The sequence below is a fragment of the Hydra vulgaris genome, chromosome 03 (genome assembly GCF_038396675.1).
Source record: "Hydra vulgaris chromosome 03, alternate assembly HydraT2T_AEP".
In the NCBI taxonomy this organism is placed as follows: domain Eukaryota; kingdom Metazoa; phylum Cnidaria; class Hydrozoa; order Anthoathecata; family Hydridae; genus Hydra; species Hydra vulgaris.
The window spans coordinates 46504014-46523765 of NC_088922.1; the positions used below are offsets into that span (position 1 = coordinate 46504014).

The following is a 19752-nucleotide window of genomic DNA, read 5'->3' on the forward strand; positions in this document are numbered from 1 at the left end:
TCGTTTCCAAATGCTGTAAAAACGCTTCGGCAACTACGACCATTAAGGACAGACCTATAGGTCCCGAATTCGGTATAGATCTTATCTCATTTTTGTATAAAAAATAACATTGGTTAAGGCAGAGTAACTGCCATTTGAAATGATCGAACCAAATAACATTGGTTCGATCATTTCAAATGTACCCTTCTGATTGCGTACCTCCACGTTCATATGGAGTCATAAAAGCTCACAAGCCAGAAAAGAACTATCCAATGCGGCCAGTTGTTTCTACTATAGGTACCCCACCATATGGATCATCAGAGTATCCTGTAAAAGTTATACAACCAACCTTAAACAAAAACAAAACAAGATTATTAAACTCCTCCTCGTTTGTCAACGAAGCAAAATCTTGGTTAATTGATCCTAGTGAAGTTCAAGTCTCTTTTGATGTGGTGGCGTTATATCTCTCCATTCCAATTGACAGAGCGATTCCTGCCATTATCGATATTTTAAACAACGATATTGATAATCTTAAAAAAAGAACCAAACTAACTCTTAGTGATATACATAAAATGATCAAACTAACTATTTAAAAGGTAAATGGGATGCATCTGGTACAACCGAACATGGTAGAGAATGTAATGGTATGTTTGATTGGTCATATCCGAAAACTCTAGCAATAAAATCAGAGTACGATGAACGTAAAGTTAGAGAATCACTTGAAATTAATTATGCCTCAACATACCAAGAAATAAAACATGCTCCAATATCTCAACCGTGACAATGGCATTAAAATTTCTACAAACAGTTTAAGACCTCTTTTTAAAAAAATTATCCAAATAAAGGAATCAAATAGTATTTGCTAATTTTATATTTATGTTATTATGTAATCGTTTATGGCTTCTTTTTAATGTCTTCTTTGACATTTTTTATGTAATATTTGTAATGGTTTTTTTGTATTATATTTTACGTCTGATGACGATCTGTGCAAAAGCAGATCGAATTATTACGAAGAATAAATTTAGTTTGTATGCAGCTGTTATTTTATGCTTTATATTCAAAAATATACATATATATATACATATATATATATATATATATATATATATATATATATATATATATATATATATATATATATATATATATATATATATATATATATATATATGTATGTCTATTTGAATGTGTATATAGATATATTAAATATATCATTGTTATTATTATCATTACTATTATTATTCAAACCATTATTTTTAATAATATCGCTATTTTTGTATAATGCGATATGTTTTAATAATATCGCTATTTTTGTTTATATTAAAGTTTTTATTAATGTTATTATTATTTTTAACACTATGATTTTTAGAGTCGTTATTATTTATTATTAACATCATTATTATTAGGTGTTTATGCATCATTAGTAATTATACTATTTGTAAACATCCTTGAATTGTAAGATTATGTAATTCAGAATATATTGATTGATTATCAACTCTAGCAATATTTATTAACCTTTGTTTGTGGTATACTATTTAAATCCTCCTTTTTAAAAACCTAAAAAGAGTGCTTATTTAATATTTAGATTTGTCATTTTAATTCTATCAGTAGTGATACTATTTTTATCAATGGTTAACTTTTTATTTACTGGATTTACTGTTTATTATGCATAATAATACTATACACTTTGAATTTACTGTTTATATATGCATAAACTGATTTCAGTTTATGCATTGTGTTTCAAGTTTGTTGCTAAATTGCTTTTATATTTTTTGTACTTGTTTTCACAAGAAGTTTTATTTCTTTGCTCAATATTTTATATTCTTCTAGTTATAATAAACTTTTTTCTTTTTGTATGATCTAATTTTTCATCACAATAAATACATACACTTTCTCCTTTAGTGTGTACACAGTTCCTATGGTACAAATTAAAACCTGGTAATATAGCAGCTGATTTGTCTGACTATGTTTTACTAACTAAAACTTGCTAGTTAACAATCGCCAATAGTAATTTGTCAATTTTTTGCTTAAAAAAGTTGCATTTCTGTATAATTAACATAATTAATGTGTATATTTAACATAATTAATCTGTTGAACTATTATATTCTAACTACAATTTATCAAATTTTTTTTGGTTTGATTTGCTTGAATTTTTTTTTCTAATAACATATTGAGTGTGCAAATTCCTTTTTTCTTAATTTCAAATAGTTTCAAAACCTCTTTTTATGCAATTGATCCTGGTTTATACACTTTGCTTTTATATTTTTTGTATTTGTTTAAATTTTTACTTTCTTATAGTACGTGTTGATGAATTTTAACTTTAGAGTTACTATGACAATACTAAGTCAACTGCTTTTAATTTATTTAACTTATAATTTTGATTTATAAATCATTAATTTCAAATATAGATATGATAGTATTTTTTATATTAGATACTTATCAGAAGCCAATGAAATTAGTTTGTTGTATAAAGTCATATTTAGCAATTTTTTTATTTTAAGTGGTATTGATTTTGATGGTGACACAGTTGGGTTAGCACCAATTGGTACAATGTGTGGTTATTCATCATGTGCAATAAATCAGGTATTTTTTTAACCTCATTTTTGAAATGCAACTGTAAAGTACATTTTACTGACAATTACTGATTGAAATTTGAACTTAAAAAAAGATTTTAAAATTTATAGTTTTAGTTATTATTGATTCTTTCGTGTTCTCTTGCATACTTTTTCAACACCCACGTCCTTGCATTCTGATTGTTTAAATTTTTAAAGTAGCTGTATTGTTATTGTATAAGAGTTAACTTTGTAAACAAGAAGTACTGAGTTCGATCCCCACTGTTTCCTAGTAATGTAGAGTTTGCACAGAGAACAAAGTTCTCTGTGCAACAGCTTTCTCAACATTTGTGTTTCAGATCATAAGAAGGTTTTAACAACAATAAAAAAATAAAAATAAAATAAGTAATCTCTTTTGGCCTTGAGAAGGTGAAACCATTTTAAAAAAATTTTGATTTTCTAAATTTTTTGAAGAATAATGGTTATGAGACTTGTTTTAAAAATTATAAAGCAAGTTTGTTAAAAACGGTCCCAACCTCAATTTTGAGGACCAAAAAAAGGACCAATGGGCATTAATTTGCAAGGTCTTAGGTATCACCTGATGTAAAAATTAAAATCTAATCTCTATAGCCAAAGGCGAAAAACGCATTTAAAGTTTTATAGCACTTTGCGTTACTGATCGCACTTGGAGCCCCGTTGTAAATCTATTTTGTTTTTTATTCACTTTTGGGTTATGGAGTTTTTAAAAAATATCAAAAACTCTTTACATATATGTGTTGGCTATAACCTGACAAAAAATCAGCTCTTTAACACTTGTGGTTTGTGTACAGGGACCTAAATTATAAGGTATGGCACTAAAAGCCTCTTTAAAAGGAGACAACGGATGCTTTACGTTTTTATTCTAACCTTACTATCGACTATGGGAGTTTGAAAATTTAATAGAATGAAGCCTTGGTATCTTTCAGGCAAAAAAAATAGAAGCAAGATATCTTTTATCTGTGCAAATATATAGCTCTTAAAGTAGGAATCTCGCCTTTGAAAAAACGGCCAAAATATACCAGCTTTTTGTGGTTTTTATGCTTTTTAAAGATTACATCAAATAACTAATTTAGTAACAATATCATGTGACTAGTTGATATGGGATTCTATGGTTGTTAGACTTCACATTTCTGTGTACTTTGTCTGCAAAAAGAGTGCTTTTTTTGTCCAAGTTTGTATAAAATATGGGGCAGAAAACACATAGTTAGAGGCATTTTTTCTAATTACTCTGAACTTAAAACACATAAAAGTTCCATTGGGCATATGCAATTCCTGCAGAGCAATGGTACAAAAACATGGCAAAGGAGATAGAAACTTGCCTTTTCCTAAGCTACATAACTTTAACAAAGTGATTATTAGACCACAGACCAGAGGATTTGATTCTTGTAATTGTTTAGTTTGCCAGGTTGGCCGACTAATAGGAGATTCTACAAAGCTCACTTTTTCAACCAATTAAGGTTTGATAGAACTATCAAGTAGCTTTGATAAACTATGCTCAAACTGTCTCAGTGTAGTCAAAAGATGAATAACACATGATTGTTCACAAGCCACCAAGTTTGAAAACTTGAAGAAGATGATAGCAACTGAATCCAGAATTGCTGAAAAAATGGCGTCCTCTGTAATAACTCAAAAGGTATCCACTCCATAGAGCACAATTAGGTTGAGCAGAGAAAGTGGTAAAGCATTAACTAATACACCAGGTCCCTCTAGAGCTCAGTGCTAATCGAGAACTTCTCTAACTACTTTGGACATAGTTCAAGTTCAAATCAACACTGGTCTTTCAATAAAAAGATGCAAGAACTGGCTGTAACATTAAACAAGACTACAAATTTAAAAATTGTTGGAACAAAATCTAGAGAAAATTTTGCAATGGCTGGTCGAAAGGTTGAAAGTTTATTCAAAGTTTCCAAAATCTCACTTACAAGGCCATCAACAAAAACTGATTATTTGGCGAAGGTTGTTCACTGCAAGAGTTTATGGGATTTTTATAACTCAATTCTCAGAGTTAGAGCAATCACTTCACCGTCTCTCATCAAACTAGGTATTAATGGTGGAGGATCTTTCCTCAAGTTCAGCTTGAGTGTTATCTCCAATGGTGGATGTCAAAATGTTAAAACAAGTTCAGCCTCAAATGACAAAAGCTTACTGACTGTAGAACATGGGAAAGAAACAAGTGCCAAACGTCAATTACTTGTTGCTGCTGCTGAAAATGTTTCAGAAACTTATGAAAAGGTCAAAAAAAATTTAAGTTTATTTGGGAAAATTGATGTGCATTTCTTTATTGCATGTGACATGAAGTTAGCCAATATCATCTGTGCATTCAGTCTCACTCAAGCAAACACCCTTGCTGTTGGTTCAAAGAACAGGGAACTCCAAGAAACTTCAGATTCATTAGGATGCAATACAAAGCATTCATTGAGAAAGAGAATGGAAAAATGTGTGCAAAGGATTTTCATAATGTTGTTCATAACATATTGTTTGACCAAGAAGATATCAAACAAGTTATTGAGTTTATTCCCCGAATGGAACTTTATTGTCTCCTTGAAATTGTAAATAATCTTTACAAATCAATGCTAAAGATATGACCTAATGACAAAAATTGGCCATTACTTCTCAAAATGAAATTACAACCTTATCATGGTGGAGAGTTTGTTGGGAATGATTGTCATAAGCTTTTGAAGAATATGGATGTTTTGCAAAGAATTGTTGAAAGAGAAAAGGCAGACTATATGCTTGGTTTTGTGAAAACATTTCAATATTTTAAGAGTGTTGTTGGCTCCTGTTTTGGAAGGATATTAAATACTGCATATGTTCAACATATCAAAGATTTTAAGAACTCATATCTTCAACTCCCAGTTTAAATCACCCCAAACACCCATTCAGTGTTCTACGATGTTCCTGAATTCATTGCTCTAAAGGGTACAGCATTGGGCATTTTTAGTGGGCAATCAACAGAAGCCTTGCATTCAATCTTCAGTGCTCAATAGGCTAGGTACAAAAGAAACCCTGATCATTCTGGTTGTGGAGGCCAGTTACTGAAATGTGTTATTGACTATAACTGCAAGCATCTTTAACTTCGTTTTTTTAAATAATTCATTTTTCTTTCTAGAAATACTTGATATAACATTTGTTGAGAAGAAATATTCTTGTCTGAAATTTTTATTTATATCATAAACTATATTAATTTATTTACAGTTTCCTAAAATATCATAAGTTTACATAAAATTAATCAGAAGTATATCTTATTTTGACTAAATAAAAAAATCTCAACAACAATCTGAAGAAAAAGTGATAAGCATCATAACACCACCATAAAGTAATTTTTTTTTTAAAAGGAAATCATTTCATGTCTGTATATATATGTTTTTTCAATGGGAGATTAAGGTTAAATGGGATTTTCTTTTGTTTGATATCTTGTTAAAACCCATTTCAGTAAAGATATATTTCTTATTTAAATTATTAACATAAGTTGTTACTATTGTGTGTATTTCCAATATTTGGTCTATTATTTTAAACAAAAACAACAAAGCAAACCTGTGGGTTTAACAACTAAAATATAAAAAGGTTTTCATGTGTTTTAAATTCAGAACAATTCGAAAAAATGCCTCTAACTATATGTTTTCTGCCCCATATTTTATACAAACTTGGACAAAAAAAGCACTCTTTTTGCAGACAAAGTACACAGAAATGTGAAGTCTAACAACCATAGCATCCCATATCAATTAGTCACATGATATTGTTACTAAATTAGTTATTTGATGTAACTTTGAATCTTTAAAAAGCATAAAAACCACAAAAAGCTGGTATATTTTGGCCGTTTTTTCAAAGGCGAGATTCCTACTTTAAGAGCTATATATTTGCACAGATAAAAGATGTCTTGCTTCTATTTTTTTTGCCTGAAAGATACCAAGGCTTCATTCTATTAAATTTTCAAACTCCCATAGTCGATAGTAAGGTTAGAATAAAAACGTAAAGCATCCGTTGTCTCCTTTTAAAGAGGCTTTTAGTGCCATACCCTATAATTTAGGTCCCTGTACACAAACCACAAGTGTTAAAGAGCTGATTTTTTGTCAGGTTATAGCCAACACATATATGTAAAGAGTTTTTGATATTTTTTATAAACTCCATAACCCAAAAGTGAAAAAAAAACAAAATAGATTTACAACAGGGCTCCAAGTGCGATCAGTAACGCAAAGTGCTATAAAACTTTAAATGCGTTTTTCGCCTTTGGCTATAGAGATTAGATTTTAATTTTTACATCAGGTGATACCTAAGACCTTGCAAATTTATCCCCCATTGGTCCTTTTTTTGGTCCTCAAAATTGAGGTTGGGACCGTTTTTGGATTGGTGTGATATGCTGTAAAATTAAAAAAAAAAACACAACATAAGTTTTGAAAGTTATAAGTGAATTTTATAAGTAAAAAAAAAATATCTAATAAAAATAAAAAATTAAAGTCATTGATTAATTTTGATTTTTATTATTACTTATTTTTAAAGTTTGACCCTTATTTTTTTATTTTTCTTAAATTATGGTGCCACATTTATTTTAATTTTAATTTTTTATTAAAGCACCCAGTTTCTAGTCTTTTTTAATTTTATGACAAGTTTTAAAAATATTAAGTCAATATAAGTCAGTCAACTTGACATTTAGAAGCTCAACTTTTTTTATAGTAGAATCTTTTTTTTTTTTGAGATGGATTCTTATTGGAAAAAAGTGATTTTTTTAATATGTTAACATATTATTTTTAAATATTCAGAATTTTTTTTAGTATCATGGCAACCCTGCTATGACAGCAAATACTGTTGCTCATGAAATGGGCCATAATATTGGAATGATTCATGATAGTAAGTAACATACTATCATTTATATATATATATATATATATATATATATATATATATATATATATATATATATATATATATATATATATTAATTATTCATTTTTAAATATTTGTTTAATTTGCATAGAATTTTTGTATAAAATATTTTCAAACATTCTGAGGTATTTAAATCTTTTATTAAGTTGTATTTAACAATTTTTTTATCAATATTTTGTACATCTTTGTTGTGTGTTTTTTTTCTTTAATGTAATCAAACTGAAATTGAGGTAATCAAACTGAGTTTTATTTTTCTTAATTTTAAAGTTTTTTTCTTTTAATTTTTGAAACTCTTGAGATTAGAACAAATGACTACATCAAATTTTGAGACCAGAAATAATGATTGCAGCATATTTTTAGTTCAGAACAAATAGTTACAATTAGTTTTGAGATTAATAATTGCAATAACAATTACAGCAAATTTTGAAATGATAACAAATAATCACAACAGATTCAGTTCCTGAATTATTACAATATATTGTTTTTCCTTTTTTTTTTTGTTAATTTCTTCATAAAGAGATTTATAAGCATAAACGTTTTTTCACTTAAAAATTGTTCTAAATAAACTGAAACAAAACAAACAAAAATACATATATACAACAAATGTATATAGAAAATTTGTATTTAAAATTAAGGTTTCCATTTTTTACTTGAAAGTACATTTTGTCTCATAGGTGATTCATGAGGTTATCTCAAAATATATTAATAACTTATTAATTTGCAATTAAAGTTGAATTTGTGGTTGTTAAAAATATTGTAAGTTCTATTTCAAATATTTTTTAATCAAGTTGTAGAGAATCTTTTTTTCAACAAAATAATATAAAATTTTAATAAGAAATAATTTTTTTAAAAAATTGTTAATTTCTTGGGCACAACATAAAACTCTCAAATATGAAATTTGCTATTAGTGAGCTTGAACATATCCTTGTATAACATTTTTAAAAGTTAAATTTACTATTTTTGGTAATAAATATGAGATAGCAGAATCAGTGAACTATAGGGTTGAATAAAGTACTTTAATTGTTAAAATGGGGTTTTTATTAATTATGTTCAAACTGACCAATGAATTTCTATACAGTTTTTATATAAATTTTAAATTGATTATTATCAAAACTATTCTAATATAAAATATGCCTAAAAATAACACATTGAAGAGCAAGTCTTGTTTTCACTTAACAAAGTTGCTCAATCATTTAGCATACTAGTAGTTACAGACTTGCCCACAACATAGGTGAAACAATTGCTCCAATAATTTGAATCAACTCTGGCACGTTCATCAAATTTTCTGACTGTGGCTTTTGTAGAACTTACAATGATGCCATCATACTAATTACAGGCTGTTTGTGATCAAGTGAAGTAAATTATAGTTTTCAGTTGCAATTGTAAGTTGTAAATGGCCATGCATATCAGTTGGCAATAATGAAAAAATCAGTTATACATTTGGAAATTGCATCAATTTTCCTGATAATCTTTTAAACTCTGATGGTATATAATATGTGCAGTAATTTTTTTTTTAACTTAGAAAGTTTTTAGGCGATTTTAAATGTTAAATTTTTAAATTTGAAATTTTATAATTGATGTGAAATGTAGAAATTAAAAATATTAAATGGTTGAAAAATACTTTCATATTACAAGAAGTTTAAAAAATAAATAAATATATAATAATAATAAAATATTTATAATACTAAATATTATAAAGAATAATAAATGACAAATTACTTTATTTTTAGCTGATACATGTAAATGTTCTAAATCTCCTTGCGTGATGACTGAATACGCAGCGTAAGTATTAAATGTTTATCAATTAAAAAATCTTCTATTTAAAATGTTTAAAACTATCAATTAAAGAATCTTCTATTTTAAATGTTTATAACTATCAATTAAAGAATCTTCTATTTTAAATGTTTATCAATTAAAGAATCTTCTATTTAAAATGTTTATAACTATCAATTAAAGAATCTTCTATTTAAAATTGAATTTTTCTGATTTTTTAATAAATGTTTTATTAATATATAAATTTCCATATAATATTTTAATAAACCATTCCAAACAACACTATCAGTTACTTTAGGTGTAGTTTTAATTAACCAATCCAAACACACTACCAGCTACTTTGGCTCTAGTTGTATTTGTAATTAACCAATCCACACTATCAACTACTGTGGTTGTAGTTTAAATTAACTATTCTAAACCAAGCACACCATCAGCTTTACCATCATTTCATCACACCATCAGCTTGGCCATCATTTCATCACACCATCACAAGCACACCATCAGCTTCTTTGGCTGTTTTAAATAAGTTTAAAATCACTTAGGATTTCAACTTCAATGCTTTATAGATGTTTCAAAAGTAACAAAAATAAATGTTAATAAAGTTTTCACTTTTAAAAATAATTGTCTTCTTTGTCTGAACAAAAGGAAATATAATACCATCGCTTAACTCTCCTTGTCAAAAACAAAATATAGTTAATGCACAATGAGTTAATAAAGCAACAAAATTTATAAAGCAGCAGTTTTTTTGTTATTTTTATTTTTCGTTATTTGGCAAACAGTAAGGGTGTGGCAGACTAGGACAAAAACCCTAAAAGTAAAAAAATTTCTTAATCTTTTTTTAATTCAAAAAAATTGCGTTTTTTTTTAATCTAATGATTTTTAATAATCATGGTTGCACTTTTTTTTTAATCAATCAATTTGCTATTTTATCATTACAATTTCTTTCATTCAAATGAAAGGAGTTTGATTTTATGTTGGTCAACAGTTTATATTCATTTTAAGTTCTTTCAGTACTGCTTATATGATAATATGGTTTTAAAATTTTATTTTTTAAAGTTACTAACAGTTGTTTTATCATTACTATAAAAAAAGGATCTATACAAGCATTGCTGTTCCATGAACATGGATTTTCAACTTTATGAAAGAGTTGATGAAAAGTTTTAACAAATAGATTTAAAATAATGTTAATTTTTGCTATTCTAATAGTGTCAATTGTATTTATTTATTTTTTATTATTTATTTATTTTATTTTTGCTTATTATCTATTTTTGATTAGAAAGTCTAAGTTTTTTTTGTTTATTTACAAATAAACTTAAATTATATTTTAGTTATGTTTGTAAGTATTACATAAGTTTTATATTCCCTAAGGACACAATACATAAAGATATAATTTATGTGTATGTTTATACATATATATATATATATATATATATATATATATATATATATATATATATATATATATATATATATATATATATATATATATATATATATATATATATATATATATATACTTATAATACAATATATTTCAATATGGGCAAGTATTGTCCATATTGAAAAATAATTATTATTATAGTAATAATAGTTAAAAATTTTATTAGTTTTTTTTATTAGTTGTTTTTTTTATCACAGGTCTTCTCCTGTTCAATCATTTTCAAGTTGCAGTCAAGATGTTTTCAATAAAAGGTCAGATAATGGGGAAATTCCTTGCATACTCGATTATCCATCGAAGGTTTGTTATTATAACAGTTTTATAGCAATTGATTAATTATCTAGATTTTGTTTTTATAACATGTCATGATTATCTTCTACAGTAGAATCTCATTAACTCAGAACCTGGATTATTTGAACTTTTACTAAGTCGGACGAATTTTCAATTTGCCTTGAGCTTTCTTTATCAAATTACTATAAAATTATCTACTTAAGTTGTACCCAGGTTAAGTGAGATTATTCACTAACTTGTACTGTTTTTAAGGTCTCTTCAGCAAAAAATTTTGCTTAACTAGGACTTTTATGTTGAATTGCATATATCAGGGATTATCTTTTTCCAGATATTTCCGGAATTTTGGATATTTTTCTCAACTTTCAGTTTTTCCGGATATCCGAAAAGTTTACCATATATACAAATTTAAGTGTATATTTGTGTAATATATTTGTTTTTTAGGCTTTTTCACTCATCACTCATACAAAAATTAAGGAAAGTTTGAAAAAAAATTGGACATAACTCAGTCAAAAGCAAAATTAAGAGGAAAGTAGGGGGAAGTATATTCAAGAGTTTTTCTGGATATTTTACCCAAACAATTTTCCGGATTTTTAAAATATGACCTGGATGATCTATGATATATGTGAATATAATAACAAAACTTCCGATACTTCAACAAAAAAATAAATAAAAAGTCACTCATAACGAAAGCTTCGCTTATTCGTATATTCGGTAAATTGGAAATATATACCTCTTCAGAGTTTGAGTTAACGGTATTTTACTGTACTAATTTGTATATAGCTTTTTAGGGAATTTTTGATTAAAATCCTAAAAACATAACTTTTAATGAGAGTCTCACAAAATTTGTGAATAACAAGCTACCAATAATATTATGACATATAATGTTGTATATTTATTATACAATTTAAAAACATTGCTAAATTTATTTTTTTGTATTGTTTACTATTTAAAATTTGTATATTTAGTATATAATATTGTAATTATTTGTAATTCTAATTGTATATTTTTTAGTTATATGGAGCTCCAAAATGTCAAAATGGGTTTTTGGAAGAAGGTGAAACTTGTGACTGTGGCACACCTAAGGTTTTTTTTTGTTTTTTTCAAAGTTTATTGTGAGCATTAATTTTATGAGTTCATTAATTTTTTTTTAGTTTTTTCATCATTACAATTATTACCTTTTTTTTTTACCAATTTTTTAAAAACTTTTTGTTTAAAAATTAACTAGTTCCAATTCTAAGTTTAAAACTTTTTATTTTTCTAATATAATAAACCACAAGTAGATGAATGAGATAATATATATGTGTATATACCTTATGCTTTATATACATGGAATGTCACTGATAATGCCATACTGAAATAGGGATATTTGAGGGTCTCAGCGTATACATTGAATAAGGATTAATGTTTGGATAATAAAAAAAGAAATCCCAAAAGTTCAAAAAAATAAACAGCTTCTATTCTTTGATTTATATGTACTATATAAATTATAAACAGTGCATATATCAACTGAGAGTTGGGGTTCAGTTGAAAAAAAAAAGAAAATTTCAAAAAATAAATAGCATTTAATACAATATACAATTTTTAATGACTTTGATATATTGTATTTTATATATGTTATTATTTATTTAAATTAATATTAGTTTAAGGGAAACATTTTTTTTTAGGAATGTGCTGATTCTGGTGCTATAAAGTGTTGTAATCCAGCTACTTGTAAACTTACTGAAAATTCTCAGTGTGCTGTTGGCAGTTGCTGTGATACATCTACATGTAAAGTATGTTTGTTAAATATATAAATAGTTTAAATTTAGCTAATATACTACTATATATATACATAGTATGTTATTAAAAGAAGTTTTATTTTAAAAAGTATGTATATATATAATATTGTTATATGTATAATATTATATATATATATATATATATATATATATATATATATATATATATATATATATATATATATATATATATATATACATAATATGTTATTAAAAGAAGTTTTATTTTAAAAAGTATGTATATATATATATAATATTGTTATATGTATAATATTATAGAATATAATATTATATATGTAGCAATATTATATATATACATAAATGTTTTCAAAAATAAAACTTCTCTTTATGGATATAAAAACAAAACTTTTCTCTATTTGTTAAAAATGTATATTTTTATGATATTTCAAAGAATATTGATACCCTTGTTATCAAGTATATTAAAAATGTTTTTTTATATATAAATATTTTTAACAAATAGAGTTAAAATCCATAAAAAGAAGTTTATTTTTAAAATATATATACAACTAAACTCTTTTGAAGATTTTTATTTGGTATTTTAAAAGTTACTACTTAAAACATTAAAAAATAAACAAAGTTAAAATCAGGTTGGTGCTACATATAGGTTGGAAACTATTTTATATATTGTAATTTTTAATATAATTTTAAATTTTAATCTCTAATGCTTATTATACATTGATGCTATTGGGTATTGTTTGGCTATTTGGGATTGTACTATCATCGGTTGTTACTGGGATATAAGTCCCTGAATCTGGTAACACCATCCATGGAAGAAAATCTATTTTCAAATTTTACATAAAATCACATTAAATAAATAGTTCATAAGCAACTAACAATGTTGGTTTCAAGAATTTTTATTTATCCCAGATACATAACAAAAATATTTATGCAGTAGATTCACTGGTAAATAACAATTTTCTTCAATTCTAACAAAGTTGTTTTTTTCTGAAGAAAAACGTCTAAACTGATTTGTAATATTCCTAATCAGTTTTTTTGCTGTTGAAGTCTGATGTATCTTTGCAGTCTGTCTTCATACTCTGGGTGGTTACTCGGTCTCTTGTACCTTTGCCAATGGGTACTGAAAAGGTGACAGAGTGCTTTAGTTGTTTGCTCTGAAAAAGTTCCCAAAAGCTATTGTGGCGTTAGTTGAATTGTGGAACATGTTGGATAACAGCATAAATTTTGGGAGTGATTGTGGTGTCCTGAAGTTGTAAATAGAAGATTCTGAAATGCTATATTTTTTCAGTATAGCTGTCATCAAGGCCATTGCCAAAACAAGCATGGACAACACCATTGAATTCTCAAAAACATCCACATTCTTTAAAAGCTTTCTGCACTAATTTCCAGCCATTTGTCCACCATAACTTGGCTGCTGTTGAACATGATGTAATGCCAGCCATTCAGGGGCATGTGTCCAAGAGAGACTATAGAAGATGATTTACGACACCAAGTAACTGATGCTTAATACCAGAATCTTTGGCTAGAGAATTGATGAGAAGTGGTTTTGATGATGGATATTGTGAAGCTGAATCTTTTTCCATGATTCTAAAGTTTACTTTCAGAAAACCACCACCACCCACTCACAATGTAGTAATTAAAGAGGTTTCTAGCTTCAAAAACCTGCTGACAAACTTTCAAGTTTTTGCAGTGAATGACAAGTTTATCCGCATGATTTGTGCCCTTGTCAGTTGCAACTTTGATCCAAGTTTTGGTAAAATAACTTTCAAGCTTTTTGCTCAACTAATCAAATTTGAAAATAGATTTTCTTCCATTGGCCATGTAACCAGATTTAGGGACTTATATCCCAGGAACCATCAGATGATAGTGCAATCATACCCCCAAAGGATTTTTCTGGGTCATGGCATTAAGTAATACTTCCTTTTGTTTTTACAATAGTTGCATTTTTATGTTATAATTGTTAAACAAAGTATATAAATAATACTTTAAATCTGTGTAAATCTGTTTAAATCTGTGTAAATCTGTTTAAATCTGTGTAAATCTGTTTAAATCTGTGTAAATCTGTTTAAATCTGTTTAAATCTGTGTAAATCTGTATAAATCTGTGTAAATCTGTGTAAATCTGTTTAAATCTGTTTAAATCTGTGTAAATCTGTGTAAATCTGTGTAAATCTGTGTAAATCTGTTTAAATCTGTATAAATCTGTATAAATCTGTGTAAATCTGTTTAAATCTGTGTAAATCTGTTTAAATCTGTGTAAATCTGTTTAAATCTGTGTAAATCTGTTTAAATCTGTTTAAATCTGTGTAAATCTGTATAAATCTGTGTAAATCTGTTTAAATCTGTTTAAATCTGTGTAAATCTGTGTAAATCTGTGTAAATCTGTGTAAATCTGTGTAAATCTGTGTAAATCTGTTTAAATCTGTATAAATCTGTATAAATCTGTGTAAATCTGTTTAAATCTGTGTAAATCTGTGTAAATCTGTATAAATCTGTGTAAATCTGTGTAAATCTGTGTAAGTCTGTTTAAATCTGTGTAAATCTGTGTAAATCTGTATAAATCTGTGTAAATATGTGTAAATCTGTGTAAATCTTTAAATTTAATGTTTTAGTTTAAAAATCAAGGAACTTTGTGTCGAGATAAATTTAATGATGAGTGTGATTTACCAGAGTATTGCAACGGTACATTCAAAGAGGTTAAAATTATTTATTTAAATTATTTATTAAAAATTATTTTTAATATGAGTCATTAATATTATTAATATATATATTTTGTGTTCATAATGTAGAATAAAAATGTATAAAATAGAGTTAATATTTACACACACACACACACACACACACACACACACACACACACACACACACACACACACACACACACACACACACACACACAAATATATATATATATACACACACACACACACACACACACACACACACACACACACACACACACACACACACACACACACACACACACATATATATATATATATATATATATATATATATATATATATCAGAGCTGGGCATCACTACCAAATATTTGAAAGCGCTATGGCTACTTTTCATATCTTTGGGAAGCAAAAACCACTACTGCTCTCCTACTACTTTATCAACTTTAAAACTAGTAGCGCTAGACCACTTCTAGTCTGCTACTAAAAAAAATTTTATTTCTATTTTTTTTAAAAAGCAAAAAAAAAAAATTAAAGTCTCTATATGGGATGATATAAAGTGCATAGATAAGTTTTTTCTGGGAATTCCTGGATTTCTAGAAATTCACTTAAGACTTCTTTAAGCTTTTGAAAATTTCCAGATGTTTTTTGCTATTAATTTGTAAAAAAATTATATAAAATTTTAAATATGACAATGTTTGCATTTAAGCAAATATGTTTTCTATAACTGAAATTTTCATGTAATCAATTTTTGCAATTTATATATATATTTTTTAATTCATTCAAATTAACTTTTCAAATATTAGAAATTCCTCTTTGTAAGAAGTTAATTAATGTAAATTCCATTTTAAAAGTTTACAAAATAAAAATGAGTATTTGTAGAAAGTTCTCATTATTGCAGAAATTATAAAATGCAAGTTATGAGTTTATCTGGCATTGCTGAGACAAAAATATTAAAAACAAGTTTTGCTCGAATTGGCTTCAAGAAAAAAATAATAACTATTATTAGGTCTATACAAAAAAAGAAAGATAAAGCTGTAGCAATAAGATTATTCCCTAAATGAACACTAAAATATTTAATTCATCATAACTACATTTTGATTTGATGTTTTAGGTACAATATGTAGTAAAGACTTTTATTATGGAAGTGAAAGTAAGAAATCTTTACTCAGCCACTCACAGTCTAAAATACATAGTCAAAACTGTGCAACAACTAAGTCAATTGAAGCTATAATGTTGTACAATTTACATGTATATTGCCATGCAGAACTCCAGATAATATGCATATTGGCAGTACTTGCCCAAATAGAGTAAAAATCATTGAACCTATTGTAAATTCTAGAGCCCGGACATCAAATGCAGAGGCTATGATGCTCACACGCTCTTCTAGGCAAAAAATTAGAATGTTTTTAGTATACTCAAACCATATTTTTTCAAAAAAAAAGTTGTATAAAAATACTATGCGTCAATAATCCTTGTTATGCCAAAAGTCTTTTAACGCCGTTATTTATTTCGTAAAGATGCAATTTCATTAAGTAATTTAGTTTCTAGTTTATCATATTCTACAGATAATGAGGGGGAAAATCAGTTGGTTTGATGCAAAATTAATAAAAGCGATTCCTCGCTTACTTGATTTTGATGGTGATATTTGTCATTATATGGACAATGTTGTCAAAAAATTTATCTCTTTTTTTGGCCAGGTATTTTAAAATTTACTGGATGATATCTACATTGATTTTAAGTTCAGCCCAATACTTTGTATATTTCTGAAAAACTTTTGTCAAATCACAGGTGTCACATACAAGACTCCAAAGCAAGGGGTTTCTCATTGGTGGTTGTCAGTTTTAGATTTTACTCTTCCTATGCTTGAGATGATGCCTGCTTTCACCTTTTTTGTTCTTCATGGTTATTAAACAGGATATCTTTTTGACAAAGGCAAACCGTATTGATACTTTAGCGTACTCTGCTTAGTAAAGTATAAATTATTTGCTTCTGTTAATCAATTATTAGCAAACAAAACCATAGCGCTTGGTTACTTTAAGAGATGAGATATATTGCAGTTAATAAAAACATCTGTGGTCATTAGCAAACTGCAAGCAAATGTTGTATTAAAAAATATTTATAAAGTAAGTTGTACATGAAAGTGACACTTTTTTTTAGTGTTTTACACTTTATTAAATTTAAATCTACCTAGTGTTGCTAATTTTTTATAAGTGAATTGTAACTTACATCAAATGTTGCCAGCATCCATCTGGTAATTTTTGTTGGAATATGGCACAAAATCTAGTTTTTTTGTATTGATTACAAGCAAGAGGTCTCTAAACTTGCATATTTTTAATCTATCTATTGTATCGTCCACTGTGCTTTATTCATGGCAAATGTAGCCGACTTGGAGCTTGTAATAAGGATGCACAAAAGAATCGAAATACCGCTCAAATGTAAACATTATAGAAAATTGAGTCATATTTAACAAAAAATATGTAAAATTATGTACTGATTGATAGGTATTTTAAAGCATTATAGCAGAAGTTCAAACTGGTGACACTAGTGTTGCCAACCTCAGGGCTGCCTTAATATCATTTGCTATCACAGTCCTCCTATTTTTCGTATTCCATTTATCTGCTTCTCTTTGCAGCTGGTGACGGTGAAAGTGCTTTGGTAAAATGATTTCGTTATTGCAACTTTCTAGAATATCCTCCTACAAGCAAGACATTATTGACCAGCTTAGAATCCTCTGTTTTTCTTACCCAAATAAACCGAGCTAATTAAAGATGCTAACATAATTTGAATTATTGTCTGTAGTAGTTGCATCAACTTGAAGATTAAAAAAACCTAGAAAAAATACCAACTTTCAATTGACTACAACACTTCTTAAATTTGCAAAGTATGTTCTGGAACTAGAAAAAGTTATCAGTTAACAGTTTTGAAATAAATTGTTTTTACACACTCTCCCTTTTAAATAATATAGTTAATGCATTGAATTACAGTAGGCAAGAAAACAATTTTTTTTAAATTCGTATAAAATGATTAAAAAACAGTAGTTAATTTTTTTTTTCAATGGAAAAAACTATCAGTTATTTGAAAATTGCATTATATTGAAGCATTGTATTCAAAAATTGTCAAATATAAGTTCATATGACATGAAATAGAAAAATCAACTGTACTTATATTCATCAAATATTTAATATCACTCTTTTGAAAATATTCCTTTGATGCTATGGCAGAATGTTTTGGATCACTGCCTTGTTGAAAGACAAAGTTATTTCCTAATCTAAATTTACAAGCAGAGGGCTTCAAATTTTGCTTTAAAACGTCTATATACAAATTGGTGCTCATTGTTGATTCAATAAAAGACAATTTGCCAGCTCCTCGCCATGCCATTCATCCCCACACTATGACATTTCCACTACTGTGTTTTACTGTTCCTCTCATGCAACTCAATTTGTAGCCTCGTCTTGTTTTCGCCAAACTTTTTGCTGTCTATTGATAAAAATCAGGTTAAATTTGGATTCATCACTTCAAATATACTGTCTTCCAGTACTCAATAGTCTTTTCAACATACTTTTTTGCAAATAATAAACTTTGTTTCATGTCTTCGAGTCAAATAAGGTTTTTTTGCAACATACTCTACCATGAAATCCTTGCTCTTGGATTCTATTTCAGATAGTTTAAGCTAAAATCATGATTTTGTGGTCTTTTTTAACTTTGTCAGCAATCTTTTGAGCAGCTTTAAATCTGCTTTGCTTGACTTGCAAAATAATGTTTCTATCAATGGCAGCAGATGTTTTTCTTTTATGGCTTCTTACTGCTATATCAGTTGTAGTCCCATTCAAATTATACTTTTTCTATTATGTTGCCGACTATTCGAAAAGGGATTCCAGTCTGCTTATTAACTTCTCTGTAGGTCTTACCATTATTTACCAAATCCGCAATTAAGTTTCTTTGAGAAATTGTCCAATGTTGTTTTACAAGACGCATGTTGCTATAAACTAATCAATTTTATTCAATTAATAAAAACTCATGGATTACATATATATTTTATGTATTACATATGTAAATACCTTATGTGTTTCATATAAACATAGTTTTGTAAATATAATTGTAAATATAATTTTAGACTTAAACTTACCAAAATTTTATTTTTCCCCACAAAAATTCAAAAAATACTAATAAAATTTTTGTGCCAGTAAAAATCTTGCTTCCAATATAACACCTGTGTGTTTTTAATGATTTTAAAAACAACAATCCTTCGATAAAATCATACACAAGTGTATATAAAAATCTTCGTAGTAGTAGTACTCTTTGATGTACGTTTAAACTTTTTACAGTTTGTAAAAAATATGAGTAAACGATAATTTAAAA

General features: G+C 27.1%; 1 protein-coding gene across 1 annotated transcript in view; it reads left to right on the top strand.

Annotated features, from left to right (window-relative positions):
* Positions 1-19752, top strand: part of LOC101240414 (zinc metalloproteinase-disintegrin-like batroxstatin-1) — a 52341-nt gene that overhangs the window by 23973 nt on the left and 8616 nt on the right. Inside the window, exons 12-18 of the mRNA XM_065793433.1 lie at positions 2481-2562; positions 7340-7415; positions 9182-9233; positions 10863-10962; positions 11965-12036; positions 12618-12725; positions 15322-15405. Of these exons, the coding sequence (XP_065649505.1) occupies positions 2481-2562; positions 7340-7415; positions 9182-9233; positions 10863-10962; positions 11965-12036; positions 12618-12725; positions 15322-15405 (574 nt within the window). The remainder of the gene's footprint in view (positions 1-2480; positions 2563-7339; positions 7416-9181; positions 9234-10862; positions 10963-11964; positions 12037-12617; positions 12726-15321; positions 15406-19752) is intronic.